General features: G+C 35.1%; 2 protein-coding genes across 5 annotated transcripts in view; both read left to right on the top strand.

The window, feature by feature from the left end:
- The window catches only part of LOC149551153 (nodulation receptor kinase-like), a 54,779-nt gene extending 47,497 nt beyond the window's left edge, over positions 1-7,282 (top strand). For all 3 annotated transcript variants that reach the window (XM_089786740.1, XM_089786742.1, XM_089786741.1), the window contains 6 exons: positions 3,236-3,438; positions 3,546-3,672; positions 3,776-3,844; positions 3,955-4,144; positions 4,564-4,696; positions 6,606-7,282. In XM_089786740.1, coding sequence (XP_089642866.1) covers positions 3,236-3,438; positions 3,546-3,672; positions 3,776-3,844; positions 3,955-4,144; positions 4,564-4,696; positions 6,606-6,935 — 1,052 coding nt within the window. In that variant the 3' untranslated portion in view covers positions 6,936-7,282. The remainder of the gene's footprint in view (positions 1-3,235; positions 3,439-3,545; positions 3,673-3,775; positions 3,845-3,954; positions 4,145-4,563; positions 4,697-6,605) is intronic.
- Positions 7,283-11,273: 3,991 nt separating this feature from the next.
- The window catches only part of LOC149551152 (uncharacterized), an 82,201-nt gene continuing 72,008 nt past the window's right edge, over positions 11,274-21,466 (top strand). The window contains exons 1-2 of one of the 2 annotated variants that reach the window (XM_089786738.1): positions 11,274-11,674; positions 11,778-11,866. In XM_089786738.1, coding sequence (XP_089642864.1) covers positions 11,521-11,674; positions 11,778-11,866 — 243 coding nt within the window. In that variant the 5' untranslated portion in view covers positions 11,274-11,520. Of the gene's footprint in view, positions 11,867-17,598; positions 18,141-21,466 lie in introns of those variants that run through there. The other variant, XM_089786739.1, reaches the window with a different exon arrangement.

The raw sequence follows: 21,466 nt of genomic DNA, 5'->3' as shown, positions 1-21,466 counted from the left end.
TTGAAGGTCAAGAAATTCGTTCATATTCTCTGAGCCAGATGATGACTATTTTGGGTGCAATTGATTACTAATAGGAGATACCGATTCAGAGTCTTTCGACCGAATGGATACGACATTTTTCTCCAACAAGATCATTCTGAGTTTTGTGGTTGTCTTAATTCATTTGAACAACATTTAGTGTTACCATCATTAGTTTTCTTTAGAGGTGCCAAAAGGGAGACTAGCTCACTGTCCTTCCAGTAACTATACCTACATGGAATATACGCTTGGAACCAGTGTTACCAGCCTTGGACTCGGTAAGCTCGAACTTGGACTCGGTAATCAAAAACCCATGAAATTCAAATATTTTAAAGGATTTTTAGTTTTTTTCATGCACCATTCAGCCAATTAACATCAAATACACAATAATTAAGATAAATAGAAGCTACTTTGCACACATCTACAATTTTCATAGATCACATAAGTATAAATGCAATATTTTGAAAGAAATTACTGAAAGTTAAATTGAATAACATAATAGAAATATAGTGCCACTGTCAAATGTCTATAATACTCATGGAATATGCAATCCATTGAATCAAAAGTTCAAAACATCTATCAAAATAAAGGCTCATAGTTGCCTATGTCCTACGACTACGCCTAAGATAAGTCATGGAAGACTCTAGAGCCATCATCTCTCTTTGTGTGTGAAGTTGAACCTCTATGACATGCTCATCATGATCATCCTCATCATCAGAGTCAGATCGATCACTCTCGGCCTAAGGGTCCTGCATTGGGTCTCCTAGTGGTCTAGCCTCCTCCACTGCCGTCACCACTGCCATTGCCTCTGCCTCTCGATCCACCTGATCAACCCACTCCAAGTCTTCATCACCGAAGATAGGATCATCAACTTCCAGCTTCAATTTGACCTCAAATAGCCAAGACAAGTTGTGCGAGGCAACACTGTCGAAGGCATGTTGAACCCTGAAATTTGGCTTAGCCTTGAATTTTTTGAAAACCACCAAAATCTAGAATTTGCATTTTAACTCCTATGAAGCTGAAACCTATCTCAAACATCCTGACAAATATTTATTCAAATATACGTTAAAGTATAAGAATATTTAAATGTTATATTTGTATAAATTCCTGCCCTTGAGCTGAAAAACTTTTTTATTTTTCATTGGCTGATGGCAGAGTCCGATCAGCAGGACTTGGCGAGTCAGTCAAGATTTAGTTAGGACTTGGCTGAGTCCGAGTCCAGAAGCAATTTGCCTCGTTTTTCTCACCTCGCCTTGGGACTCGCCGAGTCCTATAACGCTGCTTGGAATAGGGTGAAGTTTGAGAGCTTGATAACTATTGATCTTCAACGCTACTGCGCATGGATTTATTCACGGGGTCCATTCTTGATCAAATGAACTTTGAGACCAAAGTAAAAAAAATTCTGAGATTGAGGGGAGCAGCTTATAACATTTTCAGCACAGGTTCTTTGTATTTGCATGACTTTGTGACTTCTTCCAGAGGTGGGTATATTTAGAAAATGTTGGTATGAGCTCTTGGATGTTGCTACTGAAGCATGCGATGAAAGAATTGTGAACCCTGCAATTTGGGCACTTGAATGCAATCGAATAGCACTCAATATGAGGTACATCTGCTTTAAATACTGCAGCTTTATTGCACATTACCATTAAGAATTCTGAGGATTATCAAGTCAAATAAAGATTGAAGTTAGCTTGTATAGCTGTGGTTGTTTTCTGTTAAACATCAGAGTTGTTACCATCTTTGAGTGTACAAATACATCTCACTCTGAAAATAAATTGTTATATCTTTATAGGAATATCAATGCGACTGTTAGTTTGGCAAATATTGTAAGCCTGTGAGTATTGCAACAAAGACAGATTCCTACCATAGTTGAAACTAAGTTGTTTTGTCAGCTATATGTTAAAGATTAGAAATCTTTGCTACCTAGTCTGCTGTGTAAAGTTGTTTGTAGTAATGCTTATCTACTGAGTTGATACAGTATAACACATTGTAAAGAAATAAGTAAACTCTTAATGCAATAAGCACATAAACTGTTTGACAAAATACTTCAGAGTTCAAGGCAAAAAATTGGTACAAACAGGGGCAGCATATTAAAAGATCTTATTAGGTGCTTTACGGAGAATAATGTTGTTGACGAAAACTCTCTGCACGTTGAAGGGACTCCTTTGATTTGATTACTCATTTTTGTGGTGCATCCTAACTAAAAAAAATGAATTTATGGCATTTTCTATCTTGAATAAGTGCTTTTTCTATGGCTTGATATTTATTGTGCATTCCTTGCATTTGTTTTCATGACAATTTCACTCCATAAATGTAGCATTAGTTGTGCAAGTGATTAAGTGTGATATACTATAGGATATATTGGGAATTTTCTGCAAAATAACGGCCATGACTGTGTAAATCAGGTTTTTTAATTACATTAAATGCAATAGAAAGGTATTTCAATCCACATTATCTCTTACGTGTGATCATATGCGGAAATTCATAGGATCATCATGCAATTTCAGAAATCCTTCTTAATCTTTACTTAATGATGTATGAGACCTAAAGAAATGGTCTGTCTCCAACGGAAGTTATGACAATATGCCAAAGACTCAACCAAACAATAAAAGTGCTTTTTGGGATTAAAATTGATTGCATATTTCTAAATTATACTAACCAATAATCTTCCATCTGTTGTTGACCAATATTGCTGATTTTCATTAATAGAATTCTAAAGAGGTTACTGTGGATTAATTATTAAAATCAATTTTCAGTCAGAATATTTTTAACTACTTTCATTGCCTGTAATGTCATTTTTTTCTTTTCTAGGCTATATTGTCTTTAAAATGCAAGGACAATTGAAGCTGGTCTGCATTGTCATTCAAATTCTATTAAACATTGGTCATCTAGCATTCTTTTGTATTATTAACCTTAGGATACTGAAGGTCACAGAAGTGTACCTCATACTGAGTTTCAGTTGGTAAACTTGCACTTAGGCACGTTAGGATCCACAGCTATTAATTGGATTGGAATTGTACAAGTGTATTAGGTGGCCACTGCAATACATTTAACTGAAAGTGAAGGCTTCCATAACACAAGTCAATTATTTTGGAGTGAAAGTTCTTATTGATACACGTTTTTGTCTCCCATATCACTTAATGGAAAATCAATAGAACTTTGGTATGCCCTGAATACCATAGGATTTTAAATTAACCATATATTTCATGATGCACAGATAAAGAAATTCCTGCAAAGCCATTCAACATAGAAATATTCACTCTCAAGGCACTAGCATCTGCAACAAACAATTATGTTATCAAGATAGGTGAAGGTGGATTTGGTGCTGTTTACAGTGGGACATTGGCTAATGGGCAAGAAGTGGCTGTTAAGGTCCGCTCAACCACTTCTATTCAAGGAATGCGTGAATTTGAGACTGAGGTAATGCTTCTATATGGTTGTTACTGAATCAAGAGAAAGATACTTGTCTCCTGAATTACAACTTTTCAAAATTGGAAGTGTTCAAATATTCTAATACTCTTTTGCAGTTAAATCTTCTCTCTAAAACTCGGCATGAGAATTTGGTCCCTCTTCTGGGGTTTTGCCCTGAAAAGGATCAACAAATCCTTGTCTATCCATTCATGTCCAATGGTTCCTTGCAAGATCGGCTCTATGGTATCAACTGCTCCTTACATTTGATAACATGCTTGAGGAACACTTTATCTCAAACTGGTGGAAATGATGAGAAATCTATTGATGTACGATTTCTTATACACAGGTGAAGCAGCAAAGCGAAAACCTTTAGATTGGCAAACACGAATTTCTATTGCCCTTGGGGCTGCACGGGGTACACCTATCTTTTAGTTTGTGCCTTATATGCATAATATACTGCTTCCATTTTGATGACTGGGACACATCAATGACATTTTCTCAACTTGTATTTATTTTTTATTTCAGGTTTACATTTTCTGCATACCGGTGGAGAGAGATGCATCATCCACAGAGATATCAAGTCTAGCAACATTCTCCTGGACCAAAGCATGGTTGCAAAAGTTGCAGATTTTGGCTTTTCAAAGTACGCTCCTCAGGATGGAGATAACAATGTCTCATTAGAAGTGCGAGGAACTGCTGGTTATTTAGACCCTGAGTAGGTCATCATCCCAATTTTCTTATGAGTGAGAAGTGCTTCAATATGTTTATTCATCTTCTTTTAGCAAGGTTTCTTGTTTCCAAAATAGTTTGTTAGATGGATACACCCACAAGAAACTGACAATGAGGCAATAGTAGGAGGTTTCAGAGATTGTAATTAGTGAAACAGATAAGCATGATATTACAAGTAGGGAAATCGGAAAGAATAGGGATTTGAAGGTGCTAAGCTGAAATAAGAAATTTTAGGTGATATAGAGGCATGCTTTTACTTATGTTGAATATGGTAGCAAAAGGCCCATTCCTCACAATAACATGTTAAGAGTGGAAGTGTCAATGAATTTGTAGCACCTACAATCTGTAATTGTCATATACGAAATTTCTGACCTGAAGGGCTTCTCACACTGGTACGTTTTGCAGATATTATTCAAGTCAGCAACTCACTGTAAAGAGTGACGTCTTCAGCTTTGGTGTTGTACTGTTGGAAATAATATGTGGCCGTGAGCCTCTTAATATACACAGGCCCCGATCTGAATGGAGCCTGGTGGAATGGGTATGTTGAATAAATTTCATGTTTCTTGCTTTAGTTCAAAGAAGGTGGAATCTAGTACATTACAATAGTAAGCACCAAGAACTTTAATTAAACCATGTGCTAATCATTCTGTGTCGGTAAAAGAATCCAGGGTCCAGTTTTACAACATCTTGGGTTACACTATATTAACCAGTTGCCTGTATTATTTAAAAGTTTTATGATTATGACATCCATATAATTTCCTTTTATGGACACAAGCACACCAATCTACTCCTCACCTTGAATGATTATAACACAGGTAAATCCATACTCTGAACATAAAGTTTCTTCGAAGAATCCAAAACAAGAAACAATGACATCTACAAGAAACATAACTCCTCAGTATTCATGGAACTTGCAAGTTATAAAACAAGAAAAAAGTTGCAAATGTATTCTCCATTTGGATGCTTCAAGCGTATCCCATTTATTCTTTTATGTGAAGGATATCCATGGTGGTTTAGTTCCAAAATGCATCAACAAGCTTCAAGCTCCAATATCTTCGTAAACATTTTTTTTTTTTTTTTCAAAATTCCATTCACATCATGCATAAGATTTTATAGAAATTAGCATACAAATTTTATATAGGACAAGATGAGATTCGAGAATCAAATGATTTATAAAGTGGCGGTCAACGCAGATTCATAAAATTGCATTCATGAAATAGAAGAAGGTAAGCACTAATAATGAGATGTCTAGAAATAGTGGCATGGCAACGGAGAGATGTGGAGATGAAAAGGGAGAGCAACTATCTAGACACAGGTTGAGATGTGTTGTTTTCTTGATCGAAAGAAAAAGCCTTCTAAGATTGTCTTCATACAAAGGAACTGTTTCAAAAATTTCTTGCATTATATGCATAAGTATTCAAAGGAATTAACATGTGAATTTCCAATGGTGCAAGCTGAGGATCAAATAATTCATGTAGAAGATGACAACACCTGCATAACATTGCATTACTGGAATTAAAGATGAAAGGTATTGATGATGTGATGTCTAGAGATTGTGGCATGAGATTGGAGATGAAAGGGTAAAAACAACTATCTCGATATAGATTGAAATCTTCTGGTTTCTTGTTTGAAGAAAAATGCCTAAAAAATTCTTAAACATCTTGTATCTCCAAATTCTTTATTGATCTTCAGTTCCATGCAGGTTGGAAATGGGATATTGCCCTCTTTTCTGATATCCCTAAAGATCTTTATATTGAACATCTTTCATTTGCTTTGATGGTGGGAATGTGAAATATTACAGCTTGATCTAGTACCTAAAGAGGCAACAAGTATAGTGGCATAAAAAAATGAAGTTGTTTGAAACTTTGAAGTATCTTCATGGTTACTTTCTATAATTCTATACTCCATTTGAAATTGAGACATCATATCAAGCCACTAATGTTACTGTCAAAAAAAGACATGGCTTGTGAACTATTGCAAAATATGATGAGCACACGGTTTTGAGAACTATGCTGCAAGTATAGTTCTACTTAATTAATGCAAATATAATTAAACTAGTGTTTGCCTCAAACATGTATTATACTTTATTATTTATTTTAAAGCAAAGAAGAATCAGAACGTGGCATACTTAGCTTTGAGGATTTGGATCATTGTAGATGATAATTTAACTATTTCCGGCTTCTGATTTGGAAGCTTTATGCCAACATATTTATAGTAGAATATATGAGTTTAGGTGTTATACTTGATGAAATGTTTCTATCACAGTGATGCTTGTGTCAAATTTGTTCACTTGCCCAACTTGAAGACATGCTGTAGCTTTTTTTGGACCTTTACATCCTGCTCAAGCATTAGTCAGTCAAACATATATTTCTGGATTCACTTGCATTATGTCTTTTATGTATTTAATTTTTTTCCTGACATTCTAAGAAAGTATTTATATGTTGCAGGCAAAACCTTTCATTCAAGAATCAAATATTGATGCAATAGTTGATCCAACGATCAGAACAAGTTATGCGCCAGAAGCTATGTGGAGGGTTGTAGAAACTGCAATGACAAGTGTGGAGCCTTTATCTGTTCGTCGGCCTTCTATGGAAGACATTGTACGTGAGCTTGAGGATGCCTTTATCATTGAGAATAATGCTTCTCAGTACATGAAATCAATCAGTGGTTCATTTCGCTTTTCCATGGATCCAAAATCACTGCCATCTGTATTATATACCCCAAATGAACCATCATCTGTATTTTCAGAGACTTTAGGTTCTCCACATCCAAGATAGCTCACTTCCATGTTTATGACAATGACTTGAAAAGAATGGAACAACTAACTGTTCTGCTATGTGTTATTCATCTTAGAGGTATCCCTCTGATCATTTGCTTGTCACCACTTCAAGAATTAATGGTAACCATCAATGACAGGAAACGATAGCCAAACCTTGATAAGAATATTCATGATTGTGCAGACTATGATGTATGAAGACAAGAACACATATTCAACTTGTGTCTGCAGTAAGAATTTGAGGCTGCAATGCTCATGACTGTCCCAAAACGTGAAATGAAGAGTTGTAAAGAGCTGTGTATTGAGTATTTGAATGCAAATTTGATCAATCCATTGTTTTGATGCCTAGATGCAACGGGTTCAACCCCACTATTTTGTTAGTGAGTTCCAACCGAAAGTTTAGTGTACCTTGGGTCCTTTAAGTGAATTAATTGCTTGGCATTGCATTTAAGGCATAGCAGTAAAACAGAATTTTCAACCATTCAGAAGGGACAGATAAAATGGAAATTTCTACTCGTGGCCCATAAAATCTTGAACTTAATAGTGTTTTTGATACTTGCATTTTATCACATTCCCTGCCAGTGGTTTGATGTATAGAGATTGACATTCATTCGTGATGGTCTTCCCTTTGCATTCTGACAACACAATGACTGTGGACAACAAACAAAAGATACACATTGAAATTTGGTTGTCTTCATTATCACTGCTTATAAAAATTAGAGTTGGAAACGAAGTACTTCAGCCAAGCACTATCAAAATGGCCGAAAGAAATTCCATTGCTGCCTTGAAATTTTCCATAAAACCATGCACACTTTATAAGGAACTAGAATCTGACAGATTGTATTTGACTGTCACCTGAGAAGTAAATCTGTTGTTGAGATCATGAATTCACAGAGTCTTTGGCACATAATAAACCTGTTGTTGAGATCAATTCTGGAAATATAATAATTATATAATTAAATTTTCAACTCCAACAATTATAGACTTCCATCATATCCTAGTTATGTTCTTGCTATCAGCTTTTGCTATTGTATTCAATGGATCATTTATGCAGAAGCAAATGGTTTTGGTTACATTTTATGTAAACTTGGCATTTCTCGTGAACATTGTATTGTTTAGTTTAGTTTCAATTTTTTTGAATGCCAAGATTTGAAGAGTGATTTTTTAAGAAGAAACAGTTTACAAAACATGCTAAAACTTCATTTACCAGTTTCTGTATTTTCTTTTGATGAATAAGTGTTAGCGTCTATTAATTATAAACTATACACAAATTCACAAAGAATTTAGGACCAAGGTTTTGACCATATGAATGCCAGTTTTGTGTATCAGTGGAGGAACGGCTAATGAGACACTCAAATGTCTCTTGATTTGATCAAGAGAGCTGATGCTGAATTTTTGAAGCCTCCCAAGAGTGGAGGTTCATAGTTGCTTTGGAAAACAAATCTGGAGTTGTAAGGATAACCTTTTTGTGAAACTGTGTGGCACGGGCCCATTACAGACGAGCGAGAGGGACCCCTTGAATTTGAATAAGCCAAAACCACTTTGCTAATTGAAAGAAAGCCCATCTCTTAAGCCCGAACGAAACCACTATAGCTAGGGCTAATGATTTCCTAAGCATACCAAATACTTTCAGCAACGAAAGAGCCCTCGATATGAACTATGCCTTTCACGAGTAGAAAGGTTTGAAAGCTAAGCCCCTTCCAAGCAGGCTGATCAGCCAGAAAACCAAAGGAAATGTGATGCCTAAGGAGAGTTTTCAAAGCTTCATTCCAAAAATAGCACGCACAAAACTCATTCAACTCAAAGAGCCAACCCTTGCCATTGAGTAGAGAGAAGCCCAAGACTGCTCAAGTCCCACAAAAAGCAATCAAACTCTTGGAAACACGGTGAAAACCCTTGTGGTCTTTTGGAGAGGCACACAAAATATCACGAGGATCTTTATCTAGCTTCATGTAAGAAGCTTTAAAAGGCAGCCAACTAGAAGAGTAATACACATGAGAGGTTGCAAGAATTTCAGAGCAAACCTGAAATTTACCAGCCAAAGAGAGTGGCTAGGTAATCCACTAGGAGTTTTTTTTTCTCAATTCTAGCTTGGACACCATTCCAAAGGTTAACTAAGGAAGTCTGAAAGGCAAAAGGAATGCTTAAAAATCAAAAGATTTCCCCGTGACCAATCTACTTTCAGTTGTAGTTTTGAAGCAAAGGAGGCATAGCAAGAATGATTGACGACAACATTGAGTGTCATGCCATTGAATAGTTAAACCAGAAGCCAAGCATAAAGTTTTGATGTATCTGCAATCTAAGCATTCACTATTTGATTAGATAACTTAGCTAAGATGATTCCTCTGATTGTTTCAATAGAGAGAGTTTGCCAACAATATGAGAACCCTTCAAAATCAAACACATACAAAGACAGAGCATGGGGTGACTTCATTAGATGGATCACTGAAGTCCAAAAGCTTGATATTGATGCTTATTATTATTATTTTTTGTTGCACTAGAGGTATCACCACGACCCAATCCAACATCCAACCTACCTTACCTTGGTCTTACATTGCTGCCAACTAATGCACGCAAAGGCATCCAAAAAGATCATTTTATTGAACTAATTAAAGTTAGGGCCATATCCAAGAGCACCAAGTATGGTAAAAATAGAGGGTCATCAATGTTGTTAGCCTTTCAAATCAATCTTTAGAAACATGGCTTGTTTAGAGTGTTGGGTCTATTTCATGGCTTTCCAAACAACTATGATACTATTCATAGTAAACTATGGATATCTTCAACACATTTCTAGGGTTGAACTTTTTTGGTTTAGCATGCAATTTGAAATAGCATGACCTTAAGTTGGAAAGAGGATGTAGAAATATATTTTGGTTTGAGTAATTATGATTTGATAATATGTGAGTAGAAACAAGCCATTGCTAAAAGTCTCAAGATCTTTAGGAAATATAGACAAAGAAGAAATCGCTCTTCTAGAAAGGAAGATAAATGTTTGAATACGCTCCAAGAAATTGAGAAATCACTTGATCCAATCATCAAGGTTTGGGATAGTGAGTGTTAGAAGCTTCATTGTCATGTTCAGGAAGGACAACCACGTGCTAGGAGAAAATAAGAGGAGTATCCAAGGGTACAAGGATCAAGGAGCTCGTGTCACATGTATCCTTACCAACATTGTAAGAAGTGGGTGGTAAGGTGTGCCTTTTCTTCTCGTGTATGTGACTAGCATGGATTCCAAAGTAGAAACTTGTAGAGCACTCCAATCATAAATATGAGCTCTCATTGCTTGATTGAAGAATGGTTAAGAGATTATTATGAGCTCTAAAATTGAGTAGAATCTTGAACAAATAATCAACTCTCGTAAGATATACAAGGCAATGCTTGTATAATTTTTTTGCAACATGAAACTAAGAATGTCTTACTTGTTTTTCATTATCAAATAGATAAATAACACATGGAAAGAAACATGGTACTTCAAAAATCATTGCAAATATGCTCATTCATGAATTTAGAAAAAGTATCACTGACTTTTTCAAGAGGGCAAATTCTTCAAAATACAAAATATGATTGCAAGATTTTTTTCTCTTCATTACAAAAGCATCGCAAAAAGTGACTTGAGGTATAGATATCCATTGTGAGATTCATTTAATATGAACTCATTACATTATTATAATTTCATGCAATGAATGGGATAATCCACATAATGTAATATTCAACAAAATAACTAAACTAAGATTATTGTAACATTTAAATTGAGCATTTGATATAAAAAATTAGGACTAAATCTTGGTTACTCTTGGCTTACTACAAAGATGATAGGCTATCAAGAAGAGTAAAGAACCACTTTACAAGGGAATGTGTAATTTTCTTCCATAAAACGAGCTCATTAGTTTATATGAACTAGAAGTTGAATTGTATTTGTATGGACGTCATTGATTAGAAAATTGAGGGTGAGCATTCATTTCTTATGAAATAGAAATATGCCTTTCTTTATCATAGAGGATGAAGAAAATATTATAATTGTAATATTTAGGCATCTATATCTTCTTACATTAAACATTTTGAGCCACCAAAACCTTCACCACTTACAAGGTATGATTTATTAATTTTAGTAATATCTTGGTTGTTTGTCAAGTGGGCATATTTGATCTTTAGTATCAAAATGTTTCCATGGAACAATGCTAGACATCATATTTCTACGTAATAGGCTCAAACAAAGAAAGATTCCATGGGAAAACGTATCAAATGGGAAAGAGGAATAGACATTGTGAACTTTGATGTTACAACTCCAAATTTATTGCCTATTTTTATATTCAAAGGGGAAGAAAAATATGATACAAAGAACAATCTCCCTCTTTGAGGTCTACAACTAGGCAACTCTCGGTGGATGTATTGTTGGCAATCGTACTTGTTGCAGACCTTTGTGGCTACTTTTCATTTCTTTACGTGGCCTGTGTGGTTTTCTTTGAATTTTGTGTCCTTATTGCGTGTCCTTGCCATCATTTTCTTTTGTTCTTGCAAGTCTTTTTTGTTCTCTTTCTTCTTTCCTTGTGATCTGTGTTTTAGTGCTGCTTAGGGTTCTTGTAAACATGTCTCAGGAGCCAAGTCCTCTCGGCTCCCATCTGGATTTAACTATGCGCAAAGGAGTGAATAATCATCATGATCTCGAGTCCAGAATGGACATTGATCAAAGGGTTATGGATAATGATTGCAGCAACGCCCTTGACGTTAAATCCTTACCAGGTAATGATAAAGGAGGGATTAAGTCGTTGTATAACGCAGTTTTAGCCAATCAGGCTAAGCCAAAATGTCCACCTTCAACATCTTTCAATGGAGTTTTTTGCAGGGAGGAAGGAAATTCAAGAGGACCCTCAACTGATGGAAGTGGATTGGCTGGGAGAGAACCCAGAGCAACCTGTGGAGATAGTCGAGATGGTAAGTCTACACCTAATGACTTTTAATCTCTCTCTCTCTCTCTCTCTCTCTCTCTCTCTCTCTCTCTCTCTCTCTCTCTCTCTCTCTCTCTCTCTCTCTCTCTCTCTCTCTCTCTCTCTCCCCCTAACGAAGATATGGTCTTGGCTATTAGGAAGGAACAAATGAGATTGAAGGATATTACTATCTTCTTTGTTTGTCTTGATAAAGATTCTTTACCTTCTCGCAAGTTTTTTGATGATTGGATTGCTAACATTTGGGGGAGGAAGCTAGGAATCCAAATTAGTTTTTGTAGAATGATTCAAAAGGGAATTTTTGTGGTTTTCTTTAAAACCCATGGGATGTAGGAAAGAGTGCTTAATTTTTTTCATTGGAATGTAGGTAGGTCATTTTTTGGGGCCTTCCAATAGTTGGCTAAAGGACAGGTCAAGCAGGTTGTGGCTCAGGTTGTGGCTTATTCCACTCCTCACTGGATAGAAATTAAAAACCTCCAGCCTGAATTTTGGTCATTTATTGCTCAAATTGTTCAGTCTCTTGGCTCTATTTTACAAGTGGAAGATGCTCGGTATACCCTACCACATCTTAATGCTAGGATTCTGATAGCCCTAGCACTCGATATTGAATTTCCAAACTACATTTTGATGGACCTAGAAGAGGAGAAATTTGTGCGAGAAGTTTCCCTTCTAAGGAATTTTAGGGTCCTACTTCTATTGTAAAAATAATGGACACACCAAAAAGGAGTGTCCGGCTCTCTGCAGCATGCAAAAGCCTAATTTTGATAGCAATTTTAAATCTATCCCTAGAGAGGGAATGAATGTGAGTGATTTTGCTAAGGAGGGAGGTATTGTGCATAATTCTAGGGTTAATATCTCTAATCTAACCAATCCACCTACATATAGAGGTTTAAATGGTAGAAAAAAATCTCCCAAGAACCATAATGGTGATTTCCCTAATGAGGCTTTCAAAGAAACAATCGAAAATGATAAGTTTATCAACCTAAATAACCCTTTGTTTGAACAAGATTTTGAAGTAGTGCCCTCAGGCTCTGGTCTACCCAATTCCATAACAGATTGTCAATCATTTTCTGATTCTGATAAGGAGAAGGCTGAGGGTATTGTTATAGCTTTACCCCCAACCAAGCTTAATGCACAATAGATATCTTTTAATACCATTAATGAAAGAGTAGATAAGTTTAGGAAAGCCCACAATGAATCCTTGAATAGACATAAGGTTGTAGTCGGGCCATTGAAATCAATAGTCTGCCAGAAAAACATTAACAATGCTGTTGACATTGTTAATGAAGAGCCATTCACTAAAGTTACCAATAAAAATGCAAAAAAAGAGGAAAATGATTGAAAATCTCTTTCTAATGAGAATAGAAAATCAGGGAAAGATCTTCCAGATTGTTTTAACAAACTCTACAAGAAGAACAAATCTTTACAATATAAATGATGCACATGCATAGCTGGAATGTGAGAAGGCTTGAGATGTCTGACATAAAGTACATGGTTAGGAAATGGTACAATAATCTTAGGGATAAGGACATCATATGTGTTGGAAATTTGTCCAGCGCTCCCCTCAGGATTCATGACAAGGGCTTAACCGCCTCCTATGTACTATAAGTTGAGTGGTTGTATCGTGCATTAATAGATCAGTCTTTTGGTGCAATGGAAACCCCACTCTAACAAGTGGTATCAGAGCTTCGTCACAATTTTGAACCCTCAGACCCTCGGGTAACACTAAGGGGGAGATTGTTGGAAATTTGTTCAATGCTCCCCTCGGGATTTGTGACAAGGGCTTAACTGCCTCTTGTGTAATATAAGTTGAGTGGTTGTATCGGGCATTGACAGATCAATGGAAACCCCACTCTAACAATATGTCTTCAAGAGATTAAGGTTGTAGGGTTTCAAGCTTATACTATGTTGAAATTCAAATGGGATTAGTCTATTGGATTTTACTCCAGTCATCTCAGAGGTAAGGGGGGTACTGCAATTATGGTAGGCCCACAATGAGCTAGTAAGATATCCTCTAATGGTTCCTTTCTCTCTCATATAGCTTTGTGGGTTATCTTTTAACATAATGATCTCTTAATTGGGGTTTGTAACATCTATGCTCCTAATGACTATAGCGATCGGGTTATTTTGTGGGAATGGTTGTCCAATAACTTGCCTAAGGCACAATGGATTTTTGTTGGTGATTTTAACATGGTAGAGAACAAGGAAGAAAAGTGTGGGGGAGTTCTCCATTGTTGGAAAGGCAATGAACAATTTTTCTAGGCTAACTTCAAGAGGAAATTTAGAATTGCTAACCCTTTGGCTCTAAAAAACAAGTCCTCTAATATTTGGTTTACATGGTGCAACAATCAAGTTGGGCCCCAAAGAGTTTATTGTAGATTGGATAGGATTTATATTGAAGAGCATTTATTCTCTATAGAAAAATAGGATGGACATGCTCCTATGATTGTCTCCCCCTCTTCTATGTTAGATCATCATCCAAAATATGTCAGAGTGTGTGTGGATAACATCCCTGATGACAAAAGAAAGAATAGTGCAAGGTTCAAACTTAATACTTCCCTACTTAAGAGAAAGGATAATGATGACGCCATTAGCATGCTAACTAGTCTTTGTAAACTATGTAACCCTGAGTTGCAACATAGAGATAGGTGGAATGTTCTTGTGGATTCTTGGAGGAAGCTTTATTAGATTATAGGAAAAAAACAAGCCATAGATAGAATTAGAGAGGAGCAACAGCTTCAAAGCAATTTAAGCCTTATTGAAAAAGAACTTCAATTGAAAGGATGTGATCCTTAGCTAGAAGAGAGATTAGCAAAAACTAAATGCCATTTGTGAAAGCATCGACAATACAAAATTAAAGGTCAGAAGATCACAACTAGAATGAATTGGATGAAGGATGGAGACAATGGGATTAAATACTTCTTTAACATCATTAGAGCCAAACACAAAAGAGAGATGATTGAGGAAATTTATATTAATGGTGATGTCAGTAATGATCCTAATTGTATTAAAGATGCCTTTTTTCATTCTATAAGGAGCTCTTTACTATAGAATTTACCAAGGATAACTACTCTAGGCTTGAACAATGCCTCAAGTTGATTCCCAAGAAATTTTTTGATATTGAAGCAAGAAGGCTAGATTTTCCCATATCTCTTGAAGAAATTAAAGATGATATGCTCTCTCTTGCCAATGAAAAATCTCCCAGCCTTAATGGTCTTCCCTGCTGAATTTTACAAGCACAATGTGGAGTGGATTGCCTCCGAGCTCCTAGAAGTATATGAAGATGCCTTCAAGGTTGGGTCTCTAGGTATTGATATCAAGAGAGGGTTTGCCAAATTATTACCTAAAGGGGGAGATAAATCCAAGTTAAGAAGTGGAGGCCAATCACATTATTAAATCTTTCTTATAATATTGTGGCTAAAGCTTTGGCTAAAAGAATTGGGAACCTATTAAATGAATTCATATCCCCCAACACAAACAAGATTTATTAAGGGAAGGTTTATTCTAGAGAATTTGAGTACCAGTTGGGAAGCTATACATTGGGCTAGAAGTGATGATCAAAGTATAATGATGGTTTTACTTGATTTTGAAAAAGCATATGACCACATTGAATGATCTTTTGTGAAGGGTATGCTTCAAGCCTTTGGCTTTCCCTCCTATTTTTGTAAATAGATTGATATTCTGCTAAAAGACTCCTCTACTATCATTGATGTTGATGGTGGTACCACTGATAGTATTACTCTATAAAGATCCATTAGACAAGAGTGTCCAATTGCACCTTCTCTATTTGTGATAGTTGTTGATGCTTTGTATTATATTTTTAGGGCTACTCACCTAGGGGCCCCGGTTAAATGTATCGCTCTTCCTAATCAAGAGGTTTTTCTTAATGCCTAGTTTGTAGATGATACAACATTGTTTATTGAGTTGGAGGAAGGTAACTTTAACAACATGGTTAGCAGACTTCTATATTTTTGTGAGGTCTCGAGGGCCAAAATTGCTCCTCATAAGTCATCCATTATAGGATGGTCCCTCTCTCACTCGAATTGGATAGTTAACAAATGATAGCAATGGTTAGGACCAAATGATATTGTCACATGTTTAGGTATACCTTTCTCTATTGATCCCTCTCTCAACAACATGTGGAATTGGATCTTTTCTAAATTTGATTAAAAAAATACTTAAAATGATAAACTCATATGCTTTCTTTAGCTAGTAGAGTTCAGGTGGTCCAAAAAATTCTATCTACCCATTACATCTACTTTTCATCTGCCTAGATCTTTTCTAAATTTGATAAAAAAAAATACTTAAAATGACAAACTCATATGCTTTCTTTAGCTGGTAGAGTTCAAGTGGTCCAAAAAATTCTATCTACCCATCACATCTACTTTTCATCTACTTGGTTATTGGCCAATTATCAGAATGCTAGCTTGGGAAACATTATGAGGGACTTCTTGTAGTCTAATGGTGTTGGGAACAAAAAAAGGCATTGTGTAAAGTGGGAATGGTGTTGTCTTCCCAAAGATAAAGGGGGTCTAGGTATCAAAGACCTTAAGGCACATGGTAATGGAAGTGGCTTCCAAATGGAATGTGAATACCCTGTCAGGAGATGAACCATCAAAAGTTCAGTATAGGAATAATATATATAGACTAGGGATCAAAAAAGGTAAGAGTTGGACTAATATTCCTCTATGTGATAAAGTGTTTGGTAACTTTCAGCTGACAATATTTGGTTCCAAAAAAATCAATCTATCTGGAAGGCATGGGCCCAAGTTAGAACTCTTATCCTATGTCAAGGAGCGTGTGGGGGTTATCCTACATATTCAATCTTGGGGTGTGGAGACTAATTGCAAACCTCTAGCTCTTACTCAAAGTTGTTCTGCCAAGAATTGGTCTAAACATGACATTTCTCTTGTTAAAGACATTATGGTTGACAATAGGTTAGGGAAATGGGAAGAATTTTCTATTAAACACCACATACCTAACACTCAGAAAAAAATGACATTATGGTTGACAATAGGTTAGGGAAATGGGAAGAATTTTCTATTAAACACCACATACCTAACACTCAGAAAAAACTTACTCTATCATTACCAAAGTTGTGGGCAACTTTTTTCCTAGTTATATTATGAATATTGAATAGTATTTGAGGTGGATCAAGTGGAAAGATGGTTGTAGTTTCAATACTATTTCTACTAAGCAGATTTATAATATGCTTAAAGACGACTGTTCTATCTTTGACAGGGTTAATCTTGGTTGGGGGGGTGAAACTTCTGATCTCTAGATAGCAATTTATCTTTAACCTCTTCTAGCACTCTCCCTATGAGCCTAAAGGTATTGCTTTATATGGTTGTTGCTCTTAAGAAAACTTGTTGTTGGTAATACTTTACCTCATGAGTTGTGTTGTCCTATTGTTTGTGGTGTGTGCTCTATTCCTAAATCTTTTGAACACTTTTTTTTTATTGTTCTTTTGCCCAATGTGTGTGGTCTATCTTCTTTGGGTCACCCATTGTGTGGAATAACAATCCTGGTATGTCATGGAGTGAAGTCTTAACTGGGTTTGTTGATTCCTTTGATCTCAAGTCTAACACCTTTTGGTTTGTTCTTACTTGTGAAATTTTGTGGTTTCTTTAGAAGGAGAGAAATGGAGAGATTTTTCAAAAGAGAAGGAGGCAGCTTATTGAGTTTGGATGTAAACTCATTCATTTTTATATTATGTCATAGGTTGTTGCAACCTTATAGATTACCACAGACAAGTTCATGATGCTAATGAGGGAGGGTCAAGTCATTATCCACCAAAAAGACATTGTCTTATGTCAGTACTTCTCCATTCACAAGGATATGCTCAACCAAAGAGAAATGGACAACCTACATCAGTTTATTGAGAAGCTTAGTATTGAAGACAGATCCAGTGTTGACTATAGGGTTCATCATGATCAAGCATTACCAAGGCATGGAGATAGATAGGACATTGTTGGACACTTCTTTCAGGCCTTTTTGGTGTCAAGAACACTTTTTTGTATTAATAAGTCTCTATGTGAATGTTGATTACTCCAAATGTATGTGTTTAATGATTACTAGTTGCTGCATATGTGTAAGTGTTTATAGTAGTTCTCTTTTTGAGACAAAAGGCTAGCTAATATTCTGAACTCTTCTGGGGCACTTGTTTTCTTGAGACTTGTATTATTGTAACCCAAAAGTTTTTACTGTTGTAATCCATCTATTTACTCTATGTTAAAAAAATGATAGAAAAGAGGTATTCCAAAGTGAACATCTAAAGAATCATTTTAAAAATGAATCTATTTTTAGAAATTTGGTATTGGAATAGACACAAAATCACACAAAGAGAGGACTATACTACATTAGAGTTTTCCTTCATATCTACCTCATACTTGGATTATTCGATAGTAGATCCCTCCAATGCCATAGTTCCATATAATTTTTTACTTTTTAGAGTTTCTTGGATATACAATTGTGTTTTGAGTTTTCATGTATTTAATACATTTGATTTACATTATGTTGCCATATTGAACACGGTGTTGAAATATAAGTTGTAACTTGATGTAATATGTAATGTATGTTATGCAATCACATATTCTATTTGTATAAAAAACAACATAAAAATTATGAAGTTTTATTTAGCATATTTAATAAGGCCTTGTACATGGAATTTAAGAGTTTCTCACTAGATCATTGATACGGTAGTATCTTGTGAGTTTGTATGAGCATTATCTATCAACTAAACTAGTCATCATAGTTCTATGTTGTCACACGAGATATGGATATTAGTTGAATAATGGTGGATTAAATGATGTCAAATGAGGAGACAGAAAAACCTTTTGTCAACAAAGAGGTATTTTCAACATATTTTTGCAAGTTTGAGTAGCAAACCTTTCAGGAATTGAAGGACAACACTAAAGAGATGCATATAAGTTTAAATATTTAAAGAAAAAGTGATATGACATTGTTCAATTTCAGGTGGACACAATTCATGATAATCATGTGAAATGAAATAGATCTCTAAGTTGATTGTGATCACCATTCAATAATCATCAACTAGTAATTAAGAATTTAAGCTATCCTTTTTTTAATTACATTAATCAACCTAGAAAAGCCATTGAAAGTGAGCTAATAAAAATATGTAGAATAAAAAAAATGGACAAATGTGACAAATTTGATGTAAAGACTGAAATAGTAGAAAATAAAGAACTTAACACTAGAGGATGAAGCTTATTGCCCAAGATGCTATTACAATTGTGAAAACATCAATAGATGTGTTGTAGTGCTTGCATGTTGTCTTAGTCTCATGTTGTCTTCTAGAAAATGTTACAAAATCTAAAATTTTCATTAGATTTTCAGACAAGCTTGTGCAACAAGCAAAAAAGACAACAAAAACAATGAATTAGGGGATACCAAATACAAAAGAAGACAAATAGTCCACTTATTTTTAAGTAGAAATATAAATGATAAGGAGAGAGAAAAGAGAGTACGAGCTCTAATTTTGTGAAGGGATCCAGTTGATAACTTGCAAGTCTACTAATGAGATCACCATGAATGGTCAAGCCTTTTCTTTGGTTTTTTATCTCCACATGTAGAAACTAGAAAAATAATGTCTTCTTATCCTAAGTGTGTCTAGAAACAGTAATACAAATTGTAATGCTAAACTAGAACATAAATGAGAGTGGTAATAGAAAGGAAATTGAGATTACAAAATGCCAATCAAAACAACAAAATTATTATACACTATTTAATAAAATAACATTGGAAGTTAAGAGAAAAACAAAAAATTAGTTTCAACTCATAATTACTAGGAAGTTAAGAAAGACAAGATTGCAAAAGTAGTCATCAATAAGAGTGTAAAAATTGATAGCTTGAATATACAAATCAAAGAGAAGTTCAAACGAGGAATATGAAGGAGATATGGGAGTCCTCAATCATTTTGCTTCATTCTATATAAATTTCTATTGACCTAGGTAGGTAATAGGTTGTGAAATTATCCAAAATAGTGACCAAATGCCAAACAATCATGGGAGATTAGTAGGTCAAATGGACATATGTTTTTCATGCTAATATCCCAACAATTTACCCTTTGAAAAAAGGTAAAACACTAGAGTATCACAAGGTCAACACACCTAAAATATAAATTTTGAAAAAAAAGGAAAGTGCAAGAGGCAATGCATTGGCATCATGGGCCAAAAAAAGGTAATGCAAAGGTCAAAATGTGCCTTAAAACATGCTAGGGGAGGTGGACACCAAAGTGAGTTCAAAATGTAATTTCAATTTGTAACATTATGCAATATATGACATTACAAGAATTGAAGTGGCTCATATCTAAATCAAATTGAAGTCATCCTCATATACACAAATTAAATTTTTATGACCAATTTAAGTAGAAATCAACATAAGCTAAATTATAGATAATTTGAAAGAAAATCCTTGAAAAAAACATTTAATCTTGGCTAGAATGTTTAAGGAATCCCATAATTTCCTTGATGGTAGAGTTTTGTAATTGTTGCAATTCATATCTTCATAAACATACATCCAACTTATCTCCTCACGTTATTCCTAAAATAGTGATTAACTTTACTATTCCAAGCATATATCTTTTGAAGCAATGTTCATCTATTGACACCTTCTTTTGGAAAAAGCTCATGTAACATTTAGTGGAGGATATTTTCATGTGTTTGGAGTTGAAGGAAAATATATTTTTAAGGAAACCTCTAAACAAGAAATAATCTGGTATGTAGGAGCATAGTTGACAAATTGTATAGGTGACTTTGATTTCTTTATAAATCATTGACATATTATGCTCCTAGATAGTGACCTCATTAATATCTACAAATAGTAGAGCTTAATATTGTTAAAAATAAGGATGTATATCCCATATTGTAGTTCATCGATGTTTTGTGTCATAGAAGTAACAAAGAAAGTACAAACATTAAATATTGTATTCCATCAATGTTTTTTATTATAATCAACAACCTAGCAAGGGGGTTGCACTTACACAATCATAACTCAAAGGATTCAAAGAGAAAAACACTAAAATAGGGGTGTCAGATTTTATAGGCCATCACTAAGTTATTAACAATACATGAACATAATAGGATACTGATTATTGAATGGTGGTTGGTCATTATTGTGATCACCATTCAATAAGGTGAGTTGGTCATTATTGTGAGTTTGATCAACTATTTTTACTACATACAATGTTGGATAACTGTGTAGGTGATATTGTCATTAGGATTCCCACTACAAGTGGGACCCATTAATGAAGCACGATTTGTACCTTTGTTTACACCAAGGTTAGAGTAAATTTATAGAAGAATCTTGGAGAAGATCAAGAGTAGAAAGAAAATAATGGTCCATATGGTTATAGGGGAAGCACCAATAGGAGTAGGAGTGGTATCAATAAGATTTATAGTAGGGGTATCACCCATATTTATAGAAGGGGCATGACCCATATTTTTAGCAAAAGCATCATCCATATTTACAATCCTCATCATCATCCTATGAGGAGTTATCAAAGATAGAATCAAGGAGAGAATTAAAATCCCATATGGTCAAATGATCATCATTTGTATCCTTCCACCAA

This window comes from Cupressus sempervirens, chromosome 6, assembly GCF_028749045.1.
Source record: "Cupressus sempervirens isolate cs-2001-9-10 chromosome 6, ASM2874904v1, whole genome shotgun sequence".
NCBI lineage: Eukaryota > Viridiplantae > Streptophyta > Pinopsida > Cupressales > Cupressaceae > Cupressus > Cupressus sempervirens.
Note: the sequence above shows the minus strand (reverse complement) of the source record. Positions and strands in the feature narration are given on the sequence as shown.